This window comes from Capricornis sumatraensis, chromosome 8 (genome assembly GCF_032405125.1).
Source record: "Capricornis sumatraensis isolate serow.1 chromosome 8, serow.2, whole genome shotgun sequence".
NCBI classification, from domain to species: Eukaryota; Metazoa; Chordata; class Mammalia; order Artiodactyla; family Bovidae; genus Capricornis; species Capricornis sumatraensis.
In genome coordinates, this window is record NC_091076.1 from 112,320,392 (window position 1) to 112,347,731 (window position 27,340).

General features: G+C 57.8%; 1 protein-coding gene across 1 annotated transcript in view; it reads left to right on the plus strand.

Annotated features, from left to right (window-relative positions):
* The window catches only part of PRKCA (protein kinase C alpha), a 290,424-nt gene extending 263,540 nt beyond the window's left edge, over positions 1-26,884 (plus strand). Inside the window, exons 14-17 of the mRNA XM_068978661.1 lie at positions 10,684-10,764; positions 15,239-15,346; positions 15,977-16,117; positions 25,561-26,884. Coding sequence (XP_068834762.1) covers positions 10,684-10,764; positions 15,239-15,346; positions 15,977-16,117; positions 25,561-25,725 — 495 coding nt within the window. The 3' untranslated portion in view covers positions 25,726-26,884. The remainder of the gene's footprint in view (positions 1-10,683; positions 10,765-15,238; positions 15,347-15,976; positions 16,118-25,560) is intronic.
* The last annotated feature ends 456 nt before the right edge of the window (positions 26,885-27,340 follow it).

A 27,340-nucleotide genomic window follows, 5' to 3' on the forward strand; every position in this document is an offset into this window, starting at 1 on the left:
ACTGTGCAGGGGATGATGAAAGGGCGCCCGCCATTTCTGCAGTGTCCCCTGTGTGCTGGGCCCTTCCCTCCTTTCTCCTCCTCGTGACAAACCCCACCAACAAACAGAACCACAGGCCCGTATTTCAGATGAGGTGACTGAGGTGGTAAATGATGGTCTGAGGGGACATTACTACCAACTGCCGGAGTCCAGCTGCTGCCCCTGGCTCCGGCCATCTCCACCACGGGAAGCTGCTCGAACCCGTGCAGTTTGCGCATCCAGAGAGCATCCTGCAGGCCTGCTGTGGGCCTTCCCCGGGAAGTGCTCCCCCTTTACGGTGGAAGAGGCGACGCAGATGGGACCAGGTCTCCACCCGGTCCCCACCTGACTCTCATTGAGGAAGAAGCCGCACTCCGTAGGCAGCCCTGTCAGGAATGACTGCAGGTTGCTGTGCCTTTTGCTAGCATTTTCTTTCTGTGTGTCCAGGAATTGGAATATTTTGCTCAAGGAATCATTGCAGGGTATAGAAAAGACCATCTAGGTTCAAAGTCTGTGAATTGCTCAGAGGTGAAAATAATCCTGTCCTCTGTGTAAGCCTTCCTGTCAGGCAAAGGCCAAGTGATTATCTTAGGTGGCACTTTCCTTAACAGGCAAAGTGGAGGCTTAAATATTTGTGACTGTTTGTTCAGAAACCTTGAAATGGTTTTTGTAACATCTCCTAAAGCAGTGAAGATGAGCAAAGGCAGAAAATGTCACTGACACACATTTACAGCCGAGGTGGACACCCACGGAAGGGGCCCAAATCAGAAACTAGCTCCTGAAGCTGATGTTACAGCGACTCTCTGCTTTGCCATAGAAAGGACCCTTCGAGGTCAGCTAGAGAGTCCCCGAGGCTTCATCCGGACCTCATCCCCCACCTGAAATTCAGCTATCCTGGCCTGGGAGATCCAGTCAGAGTCAAGGGCCTGCTGGCAGCCGACTAGACCCGAGCCCCGTCGGCTCTGGCCTGGGAGAGAGCCAGGCAGCGTCTGCGGGCCCCCAGCTGCAGTGGGGAAGAAGCCTCTGGAAGGTGCACCCCGTGGAACCTCACAGCCTGGTGGGGCAGGGGCCTGTAGCCCCCCCCCCCCCCTCAGAGGGCGTCTCCCACAACGCAGAGACCCTCCTCTCCGGACCAAGCCCTCGGAACACAGCGTCTGCCTGTCACACTTGACACACGACTTGGGGGAGGCTGTGGTGGGGTTTGGAGCCGAGACACTGAGCACAAAGCCTGTGTGTCCTCTGCACGAACTGCACCATCTCCAGAGAGAAGGAAACGCCCGAGGGAAAGCCGCGAGGTGATACGGCCCACGTGGATGCCTGAGGGGCTCAGTCACGACCAGACCCTTTCTTCTCTAAGGCAGTGAGTCAGGATGGTACTCGGGCAGACCCCTGCCCCCCGCCAGAAGCCGGGCTGAGCCTGCAGCTCGGAGCCCCTCCCCTCGGGCATGCTCCCCGCTAGGGCCCCGTGGAGGCCGGGCTGCCCGAGGGTCAGACAAGTGGGCCGCTGCCAGGAGAGCTCAGAGCCGGAGGAGCCCGTGTTCCCCTGGGCCTCCAGCCCAGGTCACTCCTGGGAGGAGAGGCTTGCAGGCCTGCCACGCCCTCTCTCCCCGCCCCGGCCCGCCGCCGGAAGCGCATGTGCACGCCCATCCACGGGCGCTAGGGGCCAGATGGTTTCCCGTCCTGGGGCCTGCCTGTGGGGCTACTGAGAGCTGCCGGAAGTCTCCGATGTTTATGAAATACATCCGATTCTTCTCTCCCTCCCTCCACCTGGGCCGGCCTTCCCCTCCTGAAGCCTTAGCTCAGATGTCACCTGTGGGAGGTCGCCTCTCCCGGCCACCCTGGCCCAGGTGGCAAACCTCCTGCTCCCCCAGCCCCACCCCTGGCCCCTTTGGTGGCACACGTCACCCTCTGATGGACCACATCCCGTGCTCACGCATTTACTTATTTCTTTGTCTCCAACTGAGCTCCAAGCGGCAGGACCCTTGGCGGCTGTTCACTGAGGAGTCCCTACCCCTGCCTGGGAGACTGGAGCTGCCGTGGCCCACGGGACGGGTGTGGGGTGACCACGGGGAACAGAGCAGAGACAGTCGCCTCGCGGCTCCCCTCATCCATGACTGGGGACCCCCGAGGGTCTGAAGGTGGACGGGAAGTCAGCCCAGGAACCCAGATGGCCTAAGAGGCCAGAATACCCTCCTCCCTGGAGATGCCTCCTGGTCTCTGGGAAAAGGTCGCAGAGTGAGGGAGTAAGAAGAGGACCTGAAAGGCAAATGAACAAGGACCTCATCCGGTGCACACAGGCGGGCAGCCAGGCAGCAAGCTAGCGCCTGCCAGACGGGAAGAAACGGGGAAGAGACCCAAGCCAGTGCGGGGTGCAGCGGCTGCTCTGAGGTCGGGCTTGTGAGCGCAGGGCGCGTGGCCTCGGAGAAAGCCCTTGATTAAGGAAGAGAAGGATAAACCGGAAGGCGCTTCTTGCCATCAAAGGCCGATTTCCCTCCGTGTCGGGTCACGGTCCACCGACTCCAGCAGCCCCTGAAGCAGCTGCCTGCCTCCCTCCCGAGGTGGAGCGGCTAAAGAGCCCTGGCCAGGCACTTTGGAAGGGAGGGGGAATCTTCCTTAAACTGCACACTTGTCTCAGATCTTTAGAGGAGTGATGTTGCTTGTATTACCTCACATATTCTATCGTCCGCCCTCGGTTCTTTGTCTCATAGTTTTCCTGGCATCAGAGCTGAATGGGTTTACCAGTTCTCTGGAGCCTTGGGCCCCTCCTGTGATGTTGTCCCTGAGCCCCTTCCTGCTGCCCAGCTCCCTCCCCTCCCCCACGCTCCCTCCCCTCCCCCACGCTCCCTCCTCCTCTCTCCCTCCCTCCCCTCTCCCTCGGCCTCCCCTCCCCCTCCCACGCTTTCTCCCCTCCCCCTCCCACGCTTTCTCCCCTCCCCCTCCCACGCTTTCTCCCCTCCCCCTCCCACGCTTTCTCCCCTCCCCCTCCCACGCTCCCCCAGAGAAGACACGCTCCCTGCAGATCAGCCACGCTGGATGGATGCTGTGCTGAGTGGAGACGCATCGACCTCCTTGACGTCAGTCTGATCTGCAAACTCGGTGCTGTTGGCCCTATTTTCCAGATGACGAACCAGAGGGGCAGAGGTCTGTTTATTTCCCCGTGGCCTCCAGTCCTCTGCCGGCCGACCTGGGCTCTGCACCGGGGCTCCTCAGTCCCCCCACAGCGGCCGCAGTCCCGGCCGGAGGCCACCTGGGGATGGACACCTGCTCCCATCCAGACCTGGCCGTGTCCTCCGAGCCGGATGCGCTGACACATCCTGACTCTGGGACCCTGTGGCTGCGTCCCTTGGCCCTTCCGTTGAAGATTTGTTTAAATCTTTTTAAAATGGGGCCGAGAGCTCAGAATTCCTTCTCACCTTTTATGCGGCAGATCTGCCCTGGGCCGTGGGGAGGAGCAGGCGGGCGTCTGGCGCGCAGTGTTCCCGCTGCGGGGCCTGGACTGCACTCCTGAACCTGTCCCCTCCTTCGTTCTGATGACAGTCCTGGGGGTGAGAGGCACAGTGCCTGTTCTGCAGACCAAGAAAAGGCGAGCTGGCCTGTAGGGGCTTGCAGACCACAGGCGGCAGGGCAGGCTCCAGGGCGCCCTCCCCGAAGGGCTGCCTGTGCCCCTCACGCCTCAGTGTACCCTTGCTCTGAGGGTGCCGCACGCGTCCGTAAAGACTCCCTGGACTGTGAAACTCTGAAAAAGCCTCTATTCTGGCTGATAAAGATCTTATTGGCACATAATGTGTTCCTAATGCCTAGTTCGTTCTGTCGCTGCACAAGTGATCGTCTTGTTCAGACACGCCAGGAGCACCGTGAACCGCACCGTGCTCGGCAGAGGAGGCCTGAGATAATGCGGGGTTGGGGGTCCAACGGGGTCGCCGAGCAGTGAGTCGGGCCCCCCACCTGCTGCCCCAGGGGAGACCAGTGACCAGGCTGCTGTGGCTGAGCTCGAGAGCCCCTCATGAGGCCAAGGCTGACGGCCTTGCGTTGATTCTGGACTGATTTGGCTCTGCTGTCTCGTAGCCCCACGCAGACAGGATGTCTCCGAGAAGGGAAGAGTTCTGTTTGATTTTGTGACTTTTTTTTTATGGTCGTTGAGTCAACCCTGGCTATAGCTCTGCTCTTTTAAGCACTCAGGGTGACGTCTGTAAAATGGGAATCGTCACAGTGCCGTTTTCAAAGCGCCACTTCGAGGACTAGGTTTTGCCCATAGTAAGCTTGGCCTCCAGGAAGGGCTTCGCATGGTTGTGTCTCTTATTTGGCGGTTGTTTCAGTGATCTGCTGCTGTGTAACCACCCCAAGACTTAAGGGCTTGAAACTACAACTGAGTTAGCACTGGGAGTCTTCGAGTCAGGACTCAGCAGGAACGTGCCGGCCGGCGCGGCCCGCCGGGCTCTGGAGGGTCCACGGGGGCCCTGGGCTTTGGCTCTTGGACAAGGCCCCCCGGGTCCTCTTCTGTGTGGTCTGCCCTGTGTGAGATTTCTCCTCCTCCGGTGGCTTATTCAGAGTTTCAGAGGACCTCAATGAGGCCCCTTTAGCTGCACCTAGAACTCAGTTGCTGTGTCTTCCCCCCAACGTTCTCTGGGTCAGAGCATGTTCACAGGCAGCTCTGTATCCAGGGGAGACACCTAAGTGCTGGATCCTGGTAGAGGTGAGGCCTGTCCCCCTGCAGAGGCCGTCCAGGATCATGGAGGGCGTCCCCTGCACAGCTGGCCTTGAGCTCCGTGTCGGAGAACCCTCACCACGCTCCCTGAAGGGGGTAGGTCTCAAAGGCGCCCAGGACTCAGGCAGGAGGCCCCCGCTCTGGTTACCCAACTGGGATCAGCAAGTGTTTTGTGCTAAGAGCTAGAGAGAAAATGTTTTGGGTTTTGCCTTCATCTAAATTTTAGATTTCGCCAATTTGAGCAACTGTTCCTGCCAAAAGGCTCAAAGACTGATCATCTTTTTAACATTTTTCCATTTACATTTAAACAATTTAAAACCGTGCTCAGCTCCCAGGCTGCACACGGAGGGCTCGCTTCCAGCGCCCTCCTCGGCCTCCTCAGTTGGAGTCCCTACAGCTCTGGGGTCCGCAGGGCCAGGAGGACCCTCCACCCACTCTGAGAATCCCTCCCAGGGTGGAGCCCTGGGTCTTCCCCAGCCCCTCCGTGTCCCTGCTTCCGAGCCCGCCAGGCCCTGGCTGCCCCCGTGGACACGGGAGACGCGTCCGGTGCACGGTGGCTTAGGTGGGGTTAAAACTCAGCCTCTGTCACGTATCATATTCTCGGTGCGTCGCGCTGTGAGGAGGTTCTTGAAAATTTCACGTTGGGAGAAGAGAAAGAGTCTGAAGGTGCCCCGTTCTTTCGGCGCAACAGGCAGTGTGGAAGTCGGTTTGGCATGGGGCTGAGGAGGCTGCAGGGCCCGGGGCAGCTGGGATGGTGCTTCTCCAGCGCTGGTTGTTCCACGGTCAGCTTCCCGCCTTATCCCTTGACGAGCAGATGTTACAGAGGAGCTGGAGGGAGACTGGCCAAAGTAAGAGCTTAGAGCTTTACCACAGAGCCTTGGAATGGGGGTGCTCTCTCCCCGGGTAACTGTGCTTGACGCCTCATCCGAGGACCGCTGACGGCCTGCTAGAGCACATTCCAGAACCAGACACACCAGGTGTGTGGGCGCGGGGTCTTCCCACCAGATCAGAAGTCTGACGGTTTCTTCAGAATTTTACGGGTGCCTCCTTCAGCGTCAGCACAGCCCCTGCGGAAGACAGTTCGGCAGTTTCTTACAAAGCTAAACATAGTCTTCGCCGTACGGTCCTGCCTTCTCGCTCCTAAGTGTTTACCCAGGCGAACTGAAAACGTGTGTCTGCACAACAGCCCGCAGACACGTGTTTACAGCAGCTTTAGTTGTAGCAACCAAACCCTGGGTGCTGGCGAGACGCCCTCCCGCAGGTGAGTGAGTAGATAAACTGCGACACGTCTGGAAGGTGGGATGTTATTCAGCACTCAAGAGAGGAGCTCTCAAGCCCTGAAAAAGCCCGGGCGAGCCTCAGTACACACGACGAAGTGGCAGAAGCCAGCCTGAAGACACTGCTCAAGCTCGGCTCTCGCGTCTGGAAGAGGCGAAACTAGAAGACCGTGGAGAAGATGGGCCGTCGCCACGGTCGGTGGGGGGCCGGGGCGCAGAGGGGTCTGAGGGCGCGGAGACTGGAGTACAGTCGTGGCACTCGCCACGGTGCGTTTTCAAAGCCCGGTGAGACGCACAGGCCGAGAGAGAGCCCTGGCGTAAACCCGGGGTCCTGGTAGAGGCCGGCTCGGGGGACAGCGAGGTGCGGATGCAGGTCCGTTGGCTGTAGCAAAGGAACCACGTGGTCCAGGTCGCGGAGGCCAAGGCCAGGCATCCCGGGTGCAAGTCCCAGCCTTGCCCTGACCGGCTGCTCACCCGAGGCTGGACTAGGCCGCCTGACCCGTCTGTCCCTCCTCCTTCATCTTTGAAACGGGCCGCTCCTACTGCCGGCGCCTCACGAGGGCTCCACGTGCCGAAAGAGAGGAGGCCCCGGCCCTTGGTCAAAGTCCTGATTGTTGCTGCTCTAAGCTGCGACTGAAGCCGCACACGCTGCCCCGGATTCCACGAAGGCCCGTCTGCTTCGGCCCAGGACGGTGGGGGCCGGGGGGCGGGGGTGGTCCTGGAGCGACATCCTTCCAGCTGCTGCCGGCCTGTGGCCTCCTAAGAGGCCAGGGCTGCCCCCTGCCCCTGCCCCTTCCTCCCTGGTCCTGAGCCCAGGCTGGCAGAAAGCCGTTCATACCCTGCTTACAAGACAGGCAACATCCCGACGCCCCCAAACACGTGGCTTGAGGGGCTGTGGTAACGGTCACGATGACAGACAGCCATGGAGCTGGTGACTGGGCCCCGGGGCCGCCTCTGCCTCCCGCGTGCCGCTGGGAGGCCGCCTGCTCCAGCCTTCCTGCGAGCCTGCCTCTCCTGTCGTGAGTTTCCTGCGACGGGAACCATGTCGCCAGGGCAGCCCCTCGCTGGGGTCTGCAGGGCACCAGGCGTCTCCTCGGCTGGGCTGTGCTCTCAGTGCCAGAGACGGTGCATCCGTCTCCGTTGGGGACAGAGCCAAGGCAGCCTCCCGCCCGCGCTGCAGCCCCTGAGCAACGGCCTTCACCCAGAGCTGGCTTCCTGGGTGGGTGGGAGCCAGTAGGACTCAGACAGTCTGGACCAGCCCTGCCAGATGGAATAAAATGCAAGCCAGAGCTGCCTTCAGGCAGCCGCGTGTCTGAAAAAAGAAAGAGGGGAGGTTAGTTCTAATCTATCTTATTGAACCCAGTATATGCGAAGCGCACAATTCTCCACGGGCTATTCTGCATTTGGGGGCTTCGCACCCAGAGGTGCACCTCCGTCTCACTCCTGCTTCTCAGAGGCTCGGAGCCGCACGTGGCTGAGCGGCTGCTCAGGGGGCCGGTGCGGGTCTCCCCTAGGCCTGTGCTCCCAGGTGCTCGGCTCTTTCGCGGGCTCCGTCTCTAGCAGGTTCCCCTTTGCAGAGCGGTGGACATGTTTGTTAATAGCAGCTCACTGGGGGCAAAGTCTGCTTCTTGCTCAATGAGGGTGTGTGGCGCTGAGGTCACCGTCTCTCTGGCAACTCAGATCTTAGAGCCGTCTCATACCATCCAGGGCAAAGCCGGCGTGATGGACTCTCAGGGTCCCCAGGAGGAAATGCTCCTGCTAACCCCTAAGGCTGTCCTGTTACTAACACCCGCAGGTGCTGTGGGGTTCAGAGTGGCCTTGGGCGCTCCGAGCAGGGCTGGCTGGCTGCGTCTCAGAGGACGCAGCGGGCTTCTCAGCACCAGTCAGGAGAGCTTAACTCTGTGGACATGGACCGCAAGGAGCAAGTCAGTACAAGAGTCAGAACAAACAGCATTGAAAGCTTCAAGCGGCCTTTAGGGTGTGTGGGTCATTCTGGCCAGAGTCAGAGTTCCGCACCCTGGACTTCTGACAATTACCTGAACTCGGGGGCACCTTCCAGCCCGCAAGCAGGCGGGCCTGGATGGTGAGATGCTCGGATGTGTGTGGAAGTGGAGTCCGAGGTAAAGCTGGTTCCCTACCCAGGCCGCACTTCAGCCTCATGGGTCACACAGCAGTGTGGGGCCTCCGCATAGCCTGTGTTCAAAATAAACAAAAACTGAAATAGATAGACAGCAGTTTTCCTATACAGCTAAGAGAGCTATATTTAACATCCTATAATAACCTAAATGGAAAAGAATTTTTAAAAACATATATATGTGTGTGTGTGTCTGTGTGTCTGTGTGTGTGTGTGTCTGTGTGTGTGTGTGTAGTCTTCCCTGGTGGCTCAGATGGTTAAAAACCCGCCGTTTGATATCTGGGTCAGGAAGATCCCCGGAGGAAGGCATAGCAACTGACTCCAGTATTCTTTCCTGGAGAATCCCATGAACAGAGGAATCTGGTGGGCTACAGTCCACGGGGTCACAAAAGAGTCGGACACGACTGAAGTGACTTAGCAAAAACACATGCATATATATGTGACAGAATCACTTTGGTTTATACCGGAAGCTAACACAATATTGTAAATCAACTGCCCTTCTATTAAAAATTCTTAAAAACACTAAAATACTGATTAATGAGAACAGATTGAGGGCCTCTCTTTAATATAGTTACAAGAACAAATTTTACTCAAGGGCTTTTGAAATATAGTTACAACAACTGGAATGATGATTTTGAATCTTGTTAAACTAATCCTCAGACCCCTTTGACTCATATTTTATTAATCCCAGTGTAGTGTGAGTGGTTCCGTGTATTTGAAAGCCATAAATTGTAGTTTTAAAACAAACGTGTCAATATTCAGAGCACAACTTATTATCTGTTTGGTTTCGGGCAAGTTTCATAAGCGTTGTGCATCTCGGTTCTGTCCCCTGAAGTCTGAGAATAGCAGTCGTTGCTGGCTCCCTGGGCCACACACAGTGTGCAGTGTGACACGCTAGGAGCTGGGCGAGTGAGCCCTCCTCTCCCAGACAGGATCTGTGGCCCTCTACTCGCTCAGGTCAGGCCATCGGGGACTGGTAGGACTCCAGCATTTCATGTCATTAGGGAATAAACTAGGGACACATTTTGGTAGGGTTTTTTGTGCTTTTCATGTTTGTACTTTCTGAGTTTTCAGACAAGAACAGTCTTCAAGAGAAACTAAGGGCTCTCTGCAGGTCCCTCTGGCTCTCCTTGTCTTGCCGAGGAGACGAGCTCTGAAGCTACCACATCCGAACATGCGCCCGGTTCCCACCCACACGGAGCCAGGAACACATCCTCCTCACGCCCCAGCGAGAAATAGTAACTCGTTAAAAGAACGGGGTGGACAGACATACAGGAAATTAGCTGATGTCCCAGGACATTGCTTAGACGTAGGGGAAACATAGCCTAGGGTACGCCAGGGTCCCCTAGGATGCCCCAGAGTTCCCTAGGGCATCCCAGGGTCCTCTAGGGCATCCCAGGGTCCTCTAGGGCATCCCAGGGTCCTCTAGGGCACCCCAGGGTCCTCTAGGGCATCCCAGGGTCCTCTAGGGCACCCCAGGGTCCTCTAGGGTGCCCCAGGGTCCTCTAGGGCACCCCAGGGTCCTCTAAGGTGCCCCAGGGTCCTCTAGGGCCTCCCAGGGTCCAGTTTGTCTGCAGAGCTGCAGGTGGTTGTACTGAGCACCTGTCGGAACCCTCCACCCAAGTCCTGGGGCGCCACCATGGTCAGCAACGTGTGTGCTCAGGCACACAGCCTACCTGCGAGGCAGTGTCTCTTAGAAATCCGAGTCAGTACTACCCCCTTTCCCAGGGTGGGGCAGGGGGCCTAGAGCGTGAGGAGGATGTGTTCCTGGCTCCGTGTGGGTGGGAACAGGGCGCATGTTCGGATGTGGTAGCTTCAGAGCTCGTCTCCTCAGCAAGACAAGGAGAGCCAGGGGGACCTGCAGAGAGCCCTTAGTTTCTCTTGAAGACTGTTCTTGTCTGAAAACTCAGAAAGTACAAACATGAAAAGCCTGCACATCTGAGAGTCTCCAGGGGGTAGAGGGGCGAGCAGGGGACAAGGTCTCTGGGCCCATCACCAGCTGCAGCCAGTGGGTCCATTTTACTCAGGTATTTAAACCAGATCTAAGATGCCACGTGTCATGTTACACCCACAGACACATCTCTGAGGCACATGGGCCTTGCATACTTCTCACTTCTAACTGAAGGACACTTTGTAACTAACCCTCAGACCTTGTAGCCAGGGAACAACGTTAGCAACAATCCTCTAACATCATCCAATCTCAAGACTGTAGTTTAGTTTTACTAACTTCTTTTTACAGTTGGTTTGAATGAAGATTCAGACAAGGTCCAGCTTGTACGTTTGCCCTTATCTCTCCCTGGGCAATTCATTGTACTTTCATAGAAGTCAGCGAGGCCGAACCTCCAGTTGAGAAAAGGAAGACTAGGCTCCTCTGCCCGTGTGACCCAGGTCAGACCACCGAGGGCACCGCTGCCCGAGTGCCTCTTTCTATAATCCCTGGTGGCGACAAGCATCGTCGCCACCTCGTGTGGAGAACAGAGTGTAAACGCCTGACGCTTGCCTTCCCTGTTCGCTCACTGAATGCAGCCGATGTGCTTGCCTTCTCACAGATAATCGCCTATCAGCCGTATGGGAAGTCCGTGGACTGGTGGGCCTATGGCGTCCTGTTGTACGAGATGTTGGCCGGGCAGGTGAGTTTCGCGTTTTCATGTTCATGTGCGGCCGCGTGGCGTGACGGCTGCAGGTCTGTCAGGCCAAGGTCGTGGGACGCGGCCGATTCCGGTCGGACTTCCCTGATCCTGGTGAGAGCGGGAGAACTGGTGCCAAGCTCATGTTCTGATCGTAAAAGCCCTGTTGGTGGGGTGCAGACGGCGCACCTTTCTCGTCACCCACTGAAGCCCCCGCGCGGTGCAGACGGCAGCCGCCTGCTGTGCTTCCGTGTCTCAGCCGGGGCCGGGGTGAGGTGCATGGTTCTCGAGAAAGCACCAGCTGCTGCGTGTGCGGAGACAGTCATCGTCAAAGGAAGATGTTAGTTAAACCCAAAGAGGTGTTTCAATAGCTTCTCCGTCTGCCCTTATCTCTCCCTGGGCAATTCATTGTACTTTTCATAGAAGTCAGTGAGGCCGAACCTCCAGTTGAGAAAAGGAAGACTAGGCTCCTCTTGCCCGTGTGACCCAGGTCAGATCACCAAGGGCACCGCTGCCCGCGTCCCTCTTTCTAAGGTGTGGCTTCCTGTCCATGTCACTAGGCTCGGGACACGAGCCGCCGTTGGCAGACAACCCCCCCAAACCTCAGTGGGTTAGCAGCAACAGGGGCACGTCCGTCTCGGGGTCTCGGGGCAGGCCTGTGGGTGGGGAGCTCAGCCCGTGGTCATCCACGGACCACGCTGCTCCCGGCTGTGGCTCCGCCGTCTAGGGCCTCAGGTCCCGCCGCTGTCTCCTGCTTACCCAGCTGGCCAGTGGAGAGAGGGAGGCAGAGTGTTGAGGGGCCTGGAGCCCACATGCATCCCTCCTGCCTGTGCTGTGCTGGCCACGGGCCCCCGAGAGGCAGAGGGCCGGCCACGCGCTCGGCGTGGGGCTGCGGGGCTGGGGAGCCCCAGGCACGTCTCAGCTGTTTCTGCCAATGATCCTGTCCCGGGCAGCTTCCGGTGACCTCTCAGCCTTCCAGGGGCTTCCCTGGTGGCTCAGCTGGTAAAGAATCCCTCCTGGGTTCGATCCCTGGGTTGGGAAGATCCCCTGGAGAAGGGAAAGCCTTCCCACCCAGTAGTCTGGCCTGGAGAATTCCATGGACTCTCTAGTCCACAGGGTCACAAAGAGTCAGACACGACTGAGCGATTTTCTCTTTCCCATCAGCCTCCAAGTGTGCCGAGGAGTTTGCCCTCCGTAGCTAAGAGCCTTCGTAGGAGAAAATGTAAATAAATACCCCCAAAGAAGTCTCTGAATCTTTGTTCTTGGGAAAGAGTCACCCTTTCTGACAAGTCACCTCCGTCAACTCACTTATTATCCCTTCAATGCGAATGTATCAAATGTGCCTGGTGAAGGCTCTGAGCAGCACACAGACCTGACCTTCAGGAAGCCTGCAGTCTAGAGAGAGACCGTAGATGAGGAGCGTTTGCCGCTCAGCGTTGTCAGGGACTGGTGCCCGGACCCCGCAGACTGCCGGGTTCCTGGGGGGGAACTGGTTCCCGGACCCCGCAGACTGCCGGGTTCCTGGGGGGGGACTGGCTCCCGGACCCCGCACACCGCCAGGTTCCTGGGGGAGACTGGTGCCCGGACCCCGCAGACAGCTGGGTTCCTGGGGGGGACTGGCTCCCAGACCCCGCAGACCACCAGGTTCCTGGGGTGACTGGCTCCCCGACCCCACAGACAGCCACGTTCCTGGGGTGACTGGCTCCCCGACCCCACAGACAGCCGGTTCCTAGGGGGACTGGCTCCCCGACCCCACAGACAGCCGGTTCCTGGGGGGACTGGCTCCCCGACCCCGCACACCGCCGGGTTCCTGGGGGGGACTGGCTCCCGGACCCCGCACACCGCCAGGTTCCTGGGGGAGACTGGTGCCCGGACCCCGCAGACAGCTGGGTTCCTGGGGGGGACTGGCTCCCAAACCCCGCAGACCGCCAGGTTCCTGGGGTGACTGGCTCCCCGACCCCACAGACAGCCGATTCCTAGGGGGACTGGCTCCCCGACCCCACAGACAGCCGGTTCCTGGGGGGACTGGCTCCCCGACCCTGCAGATTGCCGGTTCCTGGGGGGACTGGCTCCCCGACCCCACAGACAGCCGGTTCCTGGGGGGACTGGCTCCCCGACCCTGCAGATTGCCGGTTCCTGGGGGGACTGGCTCCCCGACCCCACACACCGCCGGGTCCTGGGGGGACTGGCTCCCCGACCCCTCAGACCGCCGGGTCCTGGAGGCGCAAGTGCTGGAGTGGACGGCACAGTGTCTGCGCAGGCCGGGCGTGTCCTGTGTTACTCAGTGCACCCGACACGGTGTAAGTGCTACGTACGTGGTTGTAAATACGGTATCAATGGTCTGTGTTTGCTGAAAACCAGCGCGCTGTAAGCGCTGCGTATGTAGCTGTAAATACGGCATCAGTGCTCTTTAAGTGTTTGCCGGTGTGTGGCAAATCCAAGTTTCCCTTTTCCTGTATTCATGTATTTTTGGCCATCCTGCATGGCTTGTGGGATATTAGTGTCCCAGCAGGGATCAGACCCGGGTGCTGGCAGTGAAGGCAGGTCCTAGCCACGGGATGGCCGGGGAATCCTGGGTTTTGCTTTTTAAAATGTTTTGGACTTTGGCTTCACTTTCGACCTACGGCTGGTTGACTGTAATAGCAATAAACTCAGAAGAAGGGTAGCACACCAGGAGAGGAACATACAGGCTTGGAGGAGGGAGGTCTGGGGCGTCAGCTAGGGTGGCCAGGGAGCACCTAGCGGAGAAGATGAAGTTAGGCCTGCAAGGAGGGGAGGGGTGTCCACGAGCATTCCAGGCTGGGCGACAGCAAGCAGAGGCCCTGGGGCGCAGGTGTTCGGTGATGCTGGAGAGACGCCAGGACGCCGCGCAGGTGGCTGGAGTGGAGTGAGGAGGACCCTAGGGCAGAGCGGGGAGGGCGCCTGGCCCAGGGCCTGGGGGTCAGGCGACCGCTGGCTTCCCGCTGGGCTGGGAGACCCCACCCCCCGCCCGTGGCCTCTCCTGCTTTGATTGCGTCATACATCTCAGAGACACTAAAACAGTCTTTTAAGTATTAAGAAATAAGAGGTTCTACCTATATTGGGTCATTATTTCTCAGTGATGTTAACACTTGGTATTAAGAAAGGGGCTTGTGTATTATTTATTTAGGTTTTCTCCCCTCAAGGAAACATTGTTTTTAAGATTAAATACCTCAGTTGGTAAACACAGAAAAGCCAGTTCCACAGCAGCATTGTCAGCGAGACGGCAGCTGGCAAAGCTCAAGTTTGCCTCCATCCAGCTAATTTCCGGAGAAGGCAGTGGCAACCCACTCCAGTACTCTTGCCTGGAGAATCCCAGGGACGGGGGAGCCTAGTGGGCTGCCGTCTATGGGGTCGCACAGAGTCGGACACAACTGAGCAACTTAGCAGCAGCTAGTTTCCCCTTTCAAACTTTGACAGTAAAACTAGCTGGATTGTAATCCCTGTGGGAGGTGTCTGTTCACGAAGCCACAGAAAGCTTAGTTCCCCTCCTTGATCCACGTGAACGACCCGACTCAAGTCCAGACAGCAAGGCCGCTTTCCCTGATGCACACTTGCGTGTGGCAGCTGCGAGGCTGGGGGTGACACGTCGGGATCCGTTTCCACGGGTGCCCGTTACAGGAGAGACGGGCTGGTCATCGCTGGCCGGGGGAGACGGTCCCGCTCAGGCCTGTGGCCAGGTCGCCCCGCCACCCCCTCTGCCATCCTGTCCCCCTCCATCCCCAGGCCTCCTGGGCATCCTCCCCAGAGAGCTCCTCCTGGGCCAGCCCCCAAGGTCTCAGACTCGAAGTTTCCCACAGCCAGTGGCTTCTAACACTCAGACTCATGCCCATGGAGTCAGTGACGCCGTCCAACCTTCTCACCCTCTGTCCCCTCCTTCTCCTGCCCTCAGTCCATCCCAGGCCTTACAGATAGCTGAGAAAAGAGAACTGAAAGGCAAAGGAGAAATGGAAAGATACACCCAACTGAATGCAGTTCCAAAGAATACCAAGGAGGGATAAGAAAGCCTCTGTGAGTGAATGATGCAAAGAAACAGAGGAAAACAATAGAATGGGAAAGACTAGAGATCTCTTCAAGAAAATCAGAGATACCCAGGGAACATTTCATGCAAAAATGGGCTCGATAAAGGACAGAGAGATGGTATGGACCTAAGAGAAGCAGAAGAGATTGAGAACAGGTTAATGGATTAATTATAATTTATTTGCAAATCGTTAGAAGCATTACTCAAAAGCATTTTCCCTAAAGGTTTTCGGGGTTGCCCAGGGCAAGATAATTAAAGGGACAGAGGAAAAAAATGGAAAACACACTCAACCACCAACCTAATTAAAAGTAATCAGCCCGCGAGGTGTGCAGCCCGCAGGTGCAAGGAGCCAGCTGTTCCCTGGCTCTGAGCGGCACCTGCGGCCCGAGGGGTGAGCCTCTCAGCCTAAGTCGCCCCTCCCCCTCTTCCCCGCACCAGCCTCCGTTCGACGGCGAGGACGAGGATGAGCTGTTCCAGTCCATCATGGAGCACAACGTCTCGTACCCCAAGTCCTTGTCCAAGGAGGCCGTGTCCATCTGCAAAGGGGTGAGTCACAGGCCGGAGATGCCTCCTGGCACGTCTCAGAGGCATCCGGGGGGCCACGCGCCCCCGCCCCCAGGTTTCAGGTGGCGCCTTTCTTGTGACAGAGTGTGCTTTTGCGAACCACGAGTCTTGGTTCACAGCATTTGGGTCCAGACGGCAAGCAGGCGCCTGATGCTGGCCTGTGACACTTCAAGCACACACCAGGTGTAGCGACTGTGCCTTTAACAAGGTTGTTATTCGGCCGGGCCAGATCTCAGTTGCGGCACAGGGGCTCTCGATCTGGGTGCAGAGCAACCAGAGGGCGGGCGCTGGCGTCAGCCGCCTTCCCACCCACCCCTGGTGGTGTTCCGGTGGATCTGTGTGTCCCTCTCTTTTTTCAGTTGTACTGATCGTAGTTGAGAAAAATGGCATGTATTTAAGGCCTAAGTGTGATGGTCTGACCTAGTCGCACAGTGTGGAAGGGCTCCCACAGCTGACTTCACTCATCCATCACCTCACGTCGCCTTTTTTATCTTTTTGGCAAGAGCGCTCCGGCTCGGCTATCAGCGGGTTTCTGCACACAGTCCGGGACTGTGCACGGCAGCCCCTGCGTTGCCCTGTCCCACTGAGAGCCCCTTTCTCCCCCGCCTCTAGCTGATGACCAAGCACCCCGGGAAGCGGCTGGGCTGCGGGCCCGAGGGCGAGCGGGATGTGCGGGAGCACGCCTTCTTCCGAAGGATCGACTGGGAGAAGCTGGAGAACCGTGAGATCCAGCCACCCTTCAAGCCCAAAGTGGTGAGTCGGTGCCCGGCCCTTCTTCCTGGGGATCCGGGGCTTTCTTCTGGAGGGAGGGGGCTGGTGACCCCCCAGCCTCTGCAGTTCCCAGCGGGCCTCAGTCGTGTGGCCCCCATGCCCTCCGTAGGCAGCAGAGCTCCCCCCACACGATGTGAGAACCAGGGCAGGGCCTCCTGGCTTGGCCTTGGCAGGCCCCCTGGACTGTCTGCAGCTCTCTCAGCCTGGCCTCGGCCAGCGGGGGCCCCAAAGCATAAGGAGGCCTCAGCCGGCCCACTGGCGGGCCTGGGCACGGTCCGCACGCTGGCCGGGCCCCCGCCCCAAGGACCGTGTCCGCCCGTCTCCAGCACGGCACCTTGGCTTCCATTCTTCCTGTAATGACCTCCCCTGGGCCTGTTCCGTGGACAAATTCGCTCGTTTAAGCCTCATAACAACCCGGGAGGTGGCGACTGTGGTCCCCAGTTTACAGTTGAGAACACGGAAGCACAGAGAGGCTGACTCACTTGCTCGAGGACACACACAGCTAAGTGGTGGAACCAGGACGCGGCTCCGGTGTTCTGGCCCCGGGACCTTTCCCCTTTGCCCGTGGTTGCATCTTCACACCCCATCTCAGCCGGGAGGGGGGCGGCCTCCCAGAGCACTGGGGAGCAGCCATGCTAACAGGCAGCTTCAGAGCGTCCACGGGGCTAGTTCGGCCTGAATCTGTCTCCTCTGACAGGGGCCGCCTGAGCCTGCACAGGGACCCTCCCGGGGCGCCGAGGTAGCCCTGGGGGGCTTGTGGCTTTTTAGAGCAGCAGCTTTCTCATTCAATCTGCTTATGTGTCCTCTCCTCCAAGAATAAAACTGCTGCTGGTGAGCCTACTGATTTTCTTTTTCCAAGATATTTTTAGCACAAACTAAAGAAAAGCTGAAATTAATCGGGTCAGTTGACTTCCTCCTGAGTCATCATTTCAAGTAGGGCCCTGTGTCTCTGCCACCCAGCTTCTCTGTAGCCCGTCCCAGCTCTGAGTCAGGAAGCTCCCGTGGGAGTGGATCCCACCTCCAGGCTGAGAACCTGCTGCAGGAGGGCTCAGTGGAGTGTTCTGTCAGGGATTTTCTCTCTCCCCTTTCACATCTATTTAGGCTTCTTAAGTTAAATATGAGAGGTATATGACAGTACACAACTCAGACAGCATATTAAAAAACAGAGACGTGACTTTGCCAACAAAGGTCCGTCTAGTCAAAGATACGGTTTTTCCAGTGGTCATGTATGGATGTGAGAGTTGGACTGTGAAGAAAGCTGAGCGCGGAAGAACTGATGCCTTTGGACGGTGGTGCTGGAGAAGACTCTTGTGAGTCCCTTGGGCTACAAGGAGATCCAACCACTCCATCCTAAAGGAAATCAGTCCTGAATATTCATTGGAAGGACTGATGCTGAGCTTAAACTCCAATACTTTGGCCATCTGATGCAAAGAAATGACTCACTGGAAAAGACCTTGATGCTGGGAAAGATTAAAGGCGGGAAGAGAAGGGGGCAACAGAGGATGAGATGGTTGGATGGCATCACTGACTCAATGGACATGAGTTTCAGTAAGCTTCGGGAGTTGGTGACTGACAGGGAAGCCTGGTGTGCTGCAGTCCATGGGGTCGAAAAGAGTAGGACACGACTGAGCGACTGAACTGACTGATACAACAGCATCCTGTGCACGTGCCCTAAGTTGCTTCAGTCGTGTCCGACTCTTTGCTCCTCTGTCCATGGGATTCTCCAGGCAAGAACACTACAGTGGGTTGCCATGCTCTGCTCCAGAGGATCTTCCCGACACAGGGGTCGCACCCGCCTCCTGCTCCGGCGGCAGGTTCTTTCGCACTAGAGCCGCCTGGGAAGCCCACAGTAGGGTCCTACTCACAGCTTAGTTTCTGTGCAGCAGCAGCATGGAGGCACGGGCTGACCCTGCTTTGCGTGTTGAGCAAAGTGCAGTTACTTGTCAGGCACCCTCCAGAAAGAGGGGACGTGCAGCCAAGTCAACCAGAATATCCGTCGTCTTCTCTCTAACTTCATCTTCAGAAGAAATAATTTCTTGGCATGGCCTCCCACTCATGGCTACGGTGGCCCCGAACTCAGACGTGGGGGAAACATGGGGTCCTTGCTCTGGTAGTGGAGAAGGCAGGTCGCTCCCCAGGCCCACCGAACTCCTGGGACGAGTCAGGCAGCTGAGCCAGGATCAGGGTGTGTTTACTTCTTTATTCCTGGAGCCTTGCTGCTGCCCGGCTGGCGTTTAACCAAGCATGGGTTACGGTACTAATAAGGGGGGTGGATCAGCTGCCCTTGGATGTGAAGAAACAGCCCCGCCCAGACCTGCAGGGGGCGGGGCCTGGGGCGGGCGGGGCGGGGCCTGGGGCGGGCGGGGCGGGGCCTGCTGGTGGGAGCGCCTGGTGAGGGGCGCCGGCAGGGCACGTGTGGACGCAGAAGAGGACGCTGCCGGAGAAGACGTAGAAGGGCGGAAGGCAGAACCGCGTGCGGGCTGGAGCAGGAGCAGGACAGTGGCCTTTCTCTCCCAAAGCCAAAGAGCGTCAGCGGGGAGGGGCCCGGTCGGGAAGTCCGATCCGGACAGTCATCCTGACAGCAGGCGCCCGCGGGCAGCAGGGCAAGGCCTTGCCTCAGGGGACGGGCCCTCCCGCACCGGGAACAGCCCCAGGAGCGCCGATTCCACCCGCTGGAAGCTCCGTAGGCCCCGGTGCTGTTGAGGCCGCCGGACGTGAGGCCGCAGAGGGAGCACGGCGGCGCCGACATTACCCTGCGACGTGGCTCCCTCGTCCAGAGCCAAGGACAGGGTCAGAGGCACTTATAGACAAAACGCAGAGCTGAGACTCCTGTGGGCGGTGCTGGGATTTCAGAGAGAGCCGCAGGAGCACCGCCCTGGCTTTCGCTGCTGACAAAATATCAGGCAAGGTTTTTTTTGCCAGCAGCTCTTCCTTTCCCCATGCAGTGAGCCCACCTCTGACAGCAGCTCTGCTCGGAGCAACATTTAAAGCCCTGGCTGCCTCGCGTGTCAGTCTTGGTGAGGGCCGCTCGTTGCTTTTATACCAAGCGCTGGAGAGCCGACTTCCCTGAGATTTATTGGATTAAGGACTATTAGCACCTGCCCCCCCTCGTGAACTCATGGTCTTGGTTATTGTAAATACTAACAGAAAGAGTTCAGGTGGCCGCAGTTATCTGCAGGGCGCAGCTGGAGATCAAGTTTGTGCATGTAAGCTTGGGAGGCTCCTCTTTGTTTTATTTTTTAACCTTTTTTTGGATCCTCCAGTGAAAGCTTATTCCAGGATCACTGAGGTCCCTCGGAGAGTTGAGATGTTCTATCCCTGGGCCGCCACGGAGCTTATCTAGGGGGAGAGGGGCCTCCAGGTGTCCTGGCCCTGCGTGTCTTCTTTCCTCCCAAAGCTACATCCCTGAAGCTGTACCCACACGCCTGGAAGATGTGGAATCCCACAGCCCAGCGCACCTCGCGATGGCCCTGGGCTCCCAGGAGGCTCTGACAGAACTCGCCCTATCAGCAGCATTAAGGGCAGGCTCTGCAGTACAGCACGGCCTGGGTTCTGTCCCGGGTCTCGCGTGAACGCGGGCAGGGAAGAGTGGCCACAGCCATTTCCCACAGGGTGGGGCAAGTCTGGAGGCTCAGGGGTGCACCTGCTCCCGCGGCCCCCAAGGTGGGAGACCCCGTGTGATGGCGGAGAGGCTGCTCCAGGAGACAGGCCGTCCCTCGTGTACTGGACAAAACCAGACACTGTGCTGCCATGCTCTCTCCTGGAGACAAGGCAGCCACGTAGCTTCCTTTATGGAAGGAAAGTACAAACCAAGCGGGTTTCAGTTTTCTCTTCAAGGACATACAGCAAAGCAAGAGCCTGTTTTGCCTGATGATCTGAAAGACAAAGCTGAGTCAGCGAAAGAGGCTGTGTCCCCAAGACCTCATGTGAGAAGGTCCCTTCCCTGAGTTTAAAGACGACGCTGCCCCTGAAAGGACTCGTGCCCGGTTATGAAGGAGAGATGCGAGGGTCTGGGCTGCGTCCCGGTGGCGTCCATACACACCAAGGCGTCAGGAGAGGACGGCGCAGCCGCCTGCCTGGCCGGCACCGGGAGAACTCCCTGGAAGAGGAAAGCACTTCCTGTTTGTTTTTCCTGAAAACATGAAAGGCCCGAGTCCTTATCCCTGCAGCCGCCCTCAGAAGCACATGTGTCGCTTTGCATTTTGTAGGCTTTTATCTTAATTTATTATTCATGGTTGGATGGCTTCACTGACTCAATGGACCTGAGTTTGAGCAAGCTCCAGGAGATGGTGCAGGACAGGGAAGGCTGGTGTGCTGCGGTCCATGGGGTCACAAAGAGTCAAGACAAGACTGAATGACTGAACAACAATTATTCACGCAACTAAAAAGGCCAAGAACAGCGTTCACATTTCTGTTCAGCCTGCCTACGAGAAATAACAGTTGATGTGACTATCCTAATCAGAGAGTTAATTGGTGCGTCTCTTCTTGAATCCTATCCGCCAGCACCAAGGAGCAGAATGGTTAGTTCATGGGTCAGCCAAAAGCACCCACTGCACTGAAATGGTGATTAGAAATTAATCTACAAAGTGAACGCTGAGAAATACACCCAGGATTGACAGGGGAGCAGAGAACTTTAGAAACAGGGCTGTCTGTATCAGGTGGCCTTTCTTGAGAAGTTACTATTATTATTTTACCTACGAAAACAGAAGAGAACTTTCATCTGGACGGTGATAAGACACACAGTCAGATTTGCCTCTAAGTCCTTTATCTCACAGGGTCCTCAGTTTGTTTAGGCAGTGTGATGATGGCTTTATTATCCAAGTTAGTGCAGTGTTCTAGTATTTTTTATTTATTTTGAAATAATCATTACTTGAAACAGAAGAGCTGCACAGATGGCTTAATGCCTTTTCCCTGGACCCCCTAAGTGTTAACCTCCCACCACTGCCCCGTGTCTTCCTTCCTCTGCATCTCTGTGATGGCAGCGAGCTGAGGACACACATACATGTATTTTCTGGGTCCCCTGAGAGAAAGCCACAGGCTCACACCGACATTATTCCATGTGCATTTCCTAGAACTAAGGGCTTCTCAGACTTCACTGGTGGCACAGACGATAAGACTCTGCCTGCGATGGAGAAGACCCAGCTTCAGTTCTTGGGTCGGGAAGATCCCCTGGAGGAGGGCATGGCAACTCACTCCAGTGTTCTTGCCTAGAGAATCCCATGGACAGAGGAGCTTGATGGGCCACAGTCCGTGGGGGTTGCAAAGAGTCGGACACGACTGAGTGACCACTTTCACTTTCAAGGGCATCTCACGGTGCTGTAGTCTTCTGCTCTAAGAAGGTGCTTACAGGGAGCAGCAGCTGCCCTCCAGGCAGGAGGAGGAGGAGGACTGGGGAGGCTGGATCAGGAGCCTTGGGCCGCGTCTCATCAGCCCTCCCCAGTGGCAGATGGTTCCCTCTCAGAGCCCTTCCGTGGAACCAGCTGCAGTGATGCTAATTAAAGTCAAGATGCTCAAGGCTCTGAGAGGGTCACCGACAGTGCGGGGACACTAACCAGCCTTGGGGGACTGGAATCTGCCATAGGTGACGTGCTGGTGTTGATTTAAGCCTGGAACGTGGCCAGGACGGCATCTTCTTGGTTCATTGGAGGCGAGAAGCCTTCCTATTCCTTGGTAATCATGCTCCCAAATGCCATTCTGCTCAAGAGAGAAACGTGAAGAATGAGACTTTTAAGTAAGTCTCGACATGAATGAGCAGCTCTCCTGCAAGGCCCAGGGAGCTGTAGGGTGGGTGGGGAGGTGGAGGCAGCAGGGAAAGTGCAGACCCGTGGCCACTGGCCGTGGTCTGGAGGAAGGTCCCCCACGATGCTGCTCAGGGCAGCAGCCCTCCTTGGAGAAGCAGCCTCGAACGCCATAAAGCTGGCTGTTAGTGTAAAGAAAGACCAGGAGGCATGTGTGTTTTTATGCCAGAGAATACAGGGCGCAATTAGTTGCAACCTCTGCCCTCAGATAGGCAGGCCCTCACCCTGCAGGAACCTACCCCTACAGTGTGTCTGTTTACGGGCAAAGTGTTAGTCGCTTCAGTTCAGTTCAGTTCAGTCGCTCAGTCGTGTCCGACTCTTTGCGACCCCATGAATTGCAGCACGCCAGGCCTTCCTGTCCATCACCAACTCCCGGAGTTCACTCAGATTCACATCCATCGAGTCGCTTAGTCGTGTCCAGCTCTTTGCAACCTCATGGACCGTAGCCCGCCAGGCTCCTCTTCAGGCAAGAATACTGGAGTGGGTTGCCATTTCCTTCTCCAGGGGATCTTCTTGACCCAGGGACTGAACCCCCATCTCCTGCATTGCAGGCAGATTCTTTACCGTCTGAGCCACCAGGGAAGCCCCATTTATGGGCAAAGTCACCCATAAATCAGCTACCTCCTGACCTGGAGTGGCCTTCCCTAAGAGGCTCTGCGGGCAGGTGAGAGGAGTTATGTTTAATTTTGTCAGAGACTCAGGGTCTGTCTCCAGGGAACACTGGCAGGAGGTGAAAGAGGCCCCAGCTCATTTTTTTGAATTATCATTAAAATACAAACTCTGTGTGTGGAAAGAGGCAGTCAAGCCGCAGGGAAGGATGTAAGACCACCCTCTGCACGGACCATGCCTGCTGCTCACTCGCTTCTGTAAGCTTCCAGAAGGCTGCGTGCGTGTGTGAACCTTCACACGGAGGTCCACCTCAGGGGTGCCCCACGTGGCTCATGTGACCCTGTGGCTCCTCTGCACGGGCACTGACTCTCTTCCAAACCCTCCTCTGTCCGTTCTCCCCCTCCAGACTTTCTGCACCAAAATGCACTGGCTTCAGTGGGCGTCCAGGCCTTCGGTGAGCACCTCTCGGAACCTTGAGTGATGCGATGAACAAACTAACCGCACTGCCTAATCCTGGCGTGTGCTCCCGCTTGCCTGGGCCATGCACGGAGCCCCCGCCCTCCGCATGTTGGCCTGAGGAAGCACAGATGCCCCGGCGTCCCAACCCCTCGCTAGACAGCTCTCTGGTATAGACGGGACCTCCCGGGAGGCGCCCGCTCATTCCTTCCACCGGTTCCTTAACTAAATGGAGAGTCAGGGAGCTGAGCCCCATTGCGGGCGATGTGCCCCCCGCCCCCTCTGCTGGGACCACCGGCCTGCCCCGAGACAAAGCTGCCATGTCTGGTCTTTGGCAAACGGTCCCCGCCCGCAGGGAGTGTCCTCCCCTCGCTGCGCTGTACACCTCTCCTCGGGCTTCGTTCCACACCCTTCCCGCTGTGCTGGTTTGGTGTTCTGCTCTGTAACTTAGCGTTGTGGAACTACTCACACTCACCCTAATCCCCATGCTGGTGCCCGTGGGTCTAATCTCTCTGTCACCAGGACACTCAGGTGTGAAGGGTAGGCTTGAGACCAGCGTGTGTTCTGTGCCTCGTCGCTGGCCCCTCGCAGGTGTCCCAGCTGAGTGTCCGAGGAGCAGACGCCGTCTCTTCCCCGCGGCCCTGTGCACAGATGCAGAGGCTGTGAGCGCTGTGGGGCTCCGGGAGGGGAGCGCATATCCCAAGCCTCCTGCGACCCCCTCCTGACATTGTCGCACTCCTGCCAGCCTGACCTCCCCAATTCATTTCACTCGTCGATTTTACCAGATGGCCAGGAGTGTGCAGAGAACCAGGCGGGCAGTTCGGTCCAGAGCGGGGAAGGGGGTGGGAGACACCGGAACGTCCAGTGAACCCGGCGGGCAGTGCTCCATCCAGAGCCAGGCAGGAGGCGGATTACCAATGGTCCATTCATCCCTCACGTGTTAGCTGCATGCCTGGTCCCTGCCGGATGCCCGCGTGTGTGGGGCCCATCTTGGGTCTGTGTCAGACCTCATCGCCAGCTCAGGGTCCCCCAGCTGCTCCTTTGACCTCATGGCAGCCACAGGAGGCAAGTGTTCGCTCCCCATCTTCTCGGGGGAGCATGTGTGCTGCCCGAAGCCACCGCCGGGCACTTCGGCCCCGAACCCCCACCTTCCCGGGGTGTCAGACGTACTGCTGCGGGCACAGAGGCAGTCTGGGCTCGGGACTGCCCAGGGAGCCGTCCAGCACACACGCCAGGCTGGGGCCACCTCCTGACCGCCGCACCCACACCGTCTCTCTGTCCTGACCGGTCGTGGGGGCCCCACAGTGTCTGGAGGTTGGTTGCTGTTGGTCGGTTTTCCTGATGAATCAAGTGTGGCCCCTGATTGAGTCTCGGAAAATTCCCGTCCTTTCTTCCTTGAAGAGCCTGGACTCTGAATGGTCTGGTGGGGGCCCCGCATGTGGGAGCGGGCATCTGCTGGCCTTCACTCCGAAGGCACTCTGCGCTCCCTGGGAATGTGGAGCGTGCGGTGGCCCCACGTCTCCCCTGTGCCCTGTGAGAGGTGGGGGAGCTCCGCAGACTCAGCACCGCTTCGTGCCACCCTGAGGTCCCCGCTGGGGGAGGAGAAGATGGTCACTCATGTCACCAGGGCACCCCCAGCACTCTGCCTCAGAGTCGCCCTGAGATCCGGGACCCCAACCCGCCGCCCCTCTGGGGACTGGAGTGTGCACAGGACACCCCTGCCTCTTAGTTGGGGGTCAGGCTCCCAAGCAGTGCTGCCTACGCTGCTGTGTTTCCCAGACCCCCTCCCCCAGGAGGGCAGCTCTGCCCGCAGCCCCGGCGCATGCAGTGCCTGCTGGGCCCGGGAGGGGAGCGGTGGGCGTCTGGGACAGACAGACACTCTGCCTCCAGGGACCCCGGCACGCACGCCCTCCGGCCGGAACCACGAACAGTGAGCTCCGTGGCCGCCTGTGTGCTGGCTGGCAGAAGTGCCCCCATCCCCTGAGCCCGGGAAGGAAGAGGCCAGCCTTGCCTCCATGCTGATCCCGTCCTGGCTGAAGATGAATTTAGGGTCGAGGTTTTCAGAACCTCCTAGCTGGAAGACAAGAATAACACAACTTACAAACATGGCTGCAAAGACCCAAACGTGCGACAGGCCCCCAGCCTCTCAGGTCAGGGGCGACTTGCGCATTCCCCGCCTTCCCGGCCTGCCAGCTGGCAGACTGACCCGTGGCCCTGAGCGTGTGGGGTCTGTCCTCGTGGCTCCGAAGGGCGGGGCGGAGTGTGGGCGGAACACAGGAGCCCGGGTTCTTTGGCGCGGCCGGACCGGCCGGACCCCCCGGCCCGCCGGCCCCCGCCTGGCTTCCGGTTCCGGTTCCGGTTCCGGGCTGCTGGTCGATTCACCCGCGAGTGACCTCGAGAGCGATCGCTGTGTCCGGCTCCGGCTCGCCAGCCGCTCGGCCGCAAACCCTGCAGGGCTCGTCCCGCCTGACCGGCCTGAGGCCCCGGCCCGCCCCGCGGAGAGCGGCCCCCGGGGTCGGTGGCGGAACCCCCACCGACCGCTCCTTTCTCTTCTCTCCACAGTGCGGCAAAGGAGCGGAGAACTTTGACAAGTTCTTCACGCGAGGGCAGCCTGTCTTGACGCCGCCCGACCAGCTGGTCATCGCTAACATCGACCAGTCTGATTTCGAAGGCTTCTCGTACGTCAACCCCCAGTTCGTGCACCCCATCCTGCAGAGCGCGGTATGAGACTCCTCGCGGAAGCCCCGCCCGCGCCCCCGCCGTGGGAAGCGACCCCCGCCCTAGAGCTTGACGGCCTCGGCCCTCCCTGCTCCGGGTGGAGGCCTGAAAACTGTAGGGTGGTGGGCCCCGCGCTCGGCTGCGTCATCTCAGCGGAAGATGACGTCACGTCAGCGTCCGCTTTACGTAGAGGCGACACCTGGCGGGCGATTGAGCCTTCCTGGAAAGCAGACAGACTCTGGCCCCACTTTTTTTTTGGTACTGTTTGATGTGTTTCCCAAACCCTCTTGATTTTCACCATCCAGATTTCCCGATCAGAGATGTTCAAATGAACCACACGGTCTAGGGGGCGGAAACATCTCCACCCACCACGTCTTTGGAATAAAAGAATGGAGGTCCCAGAGCGCGAGCGAGGCAGGACTCGGGGGTTGGGAGGGCTTCAGAAAACCCGCCGCTCGTGTCCTCTGCCTCCATGGACACTGTCCCCAGAACCCGAGAGGCTGGGAGAAGTCTAGTCCAGTTTGCAAGCTCACTGCTCCCAGGCGCTGACGGTTGTAACCCGCTCATGGTTCCGGTACTGCGGTCACTGGTTTAGAGAGAGGAAGAGAACCCTAGATGGGTGTTGGGGGCGTCTGTCATCTTGTACCCGACTTGGCTGATAACTGTTTTGATACTTGCATGTCTTTTTAAGAGGCCAAATCTTCTAAGGAATCCGCTAAATGAGCACAAGAAATCAGATCAAGGACAGACCAGTGTGTGTGTGTGTGTGTGTGTGTGTGTGTGTGTGTGTGTGTGCGCGCGTGCGTGTGTGTGTGTGTGTGTGTGGGACATTCATAATCTCCGAGAGATGACTCTGGATCCAGGGTGCCATCAGCCATCATGCCACTACTCACAGTGTTGTTAGCCAACCCCATCCACACACGGCTGTTTCACTGCCTGCTGCCTGGGAAGTGGAAGCGTGCGCCCCTCCCCTTTTGTACGTATTTATTGAACGGGCTGCGGCGTCTGTGAGAGTACGATGTACAGTCAGCTCCCCCGGTGTGGCTCCAGCGGCAGCCCCAGGACCCCGCGCCCCCGTCCCCGTCTTCTGAGGTGAACAGTTTGGGTGCCCCAGGGTGTCGTGTCGAATGACACGCCTGGCGCTGCAGTCAGGAAACCTGGATGCATATCAGCTCAAAGAGGCTTTATTGCTGGAAGGATTTTAATATGTTTCGCAAATGCTTCATGCAATGAACTTTGCATGTTTATAATAAACCTTAATAACAAGTGAATCTATATTATTGATATAGTCGTATCAAGTATAAAGAGAGTGTTACAATAATTTTATAAGACACAACTGTGCTATATTTGTGAAGGCCCTTGTTTCTCACTTGCTTTTATGATTAAGTTTTAGCTTCCTTCCCCTTGCAAAGCTTCCTCTTCCGCACCCCTGCTCTGTGTGTACCCTGCCTTGGCACTAGAGCGGCTTTATTAATTTTTTATTGCAGCAGATCTAATTCTGAAAGTGAATGGCTACTTTCCATGATCAATAAGGTATATGTATGTATAAATAATTCTACCTGCAAACAGAAGTTTTCTCTGGAAGATAATGTTGAGGTGAGACCCCCCCCCCCGCCCTTGCCCT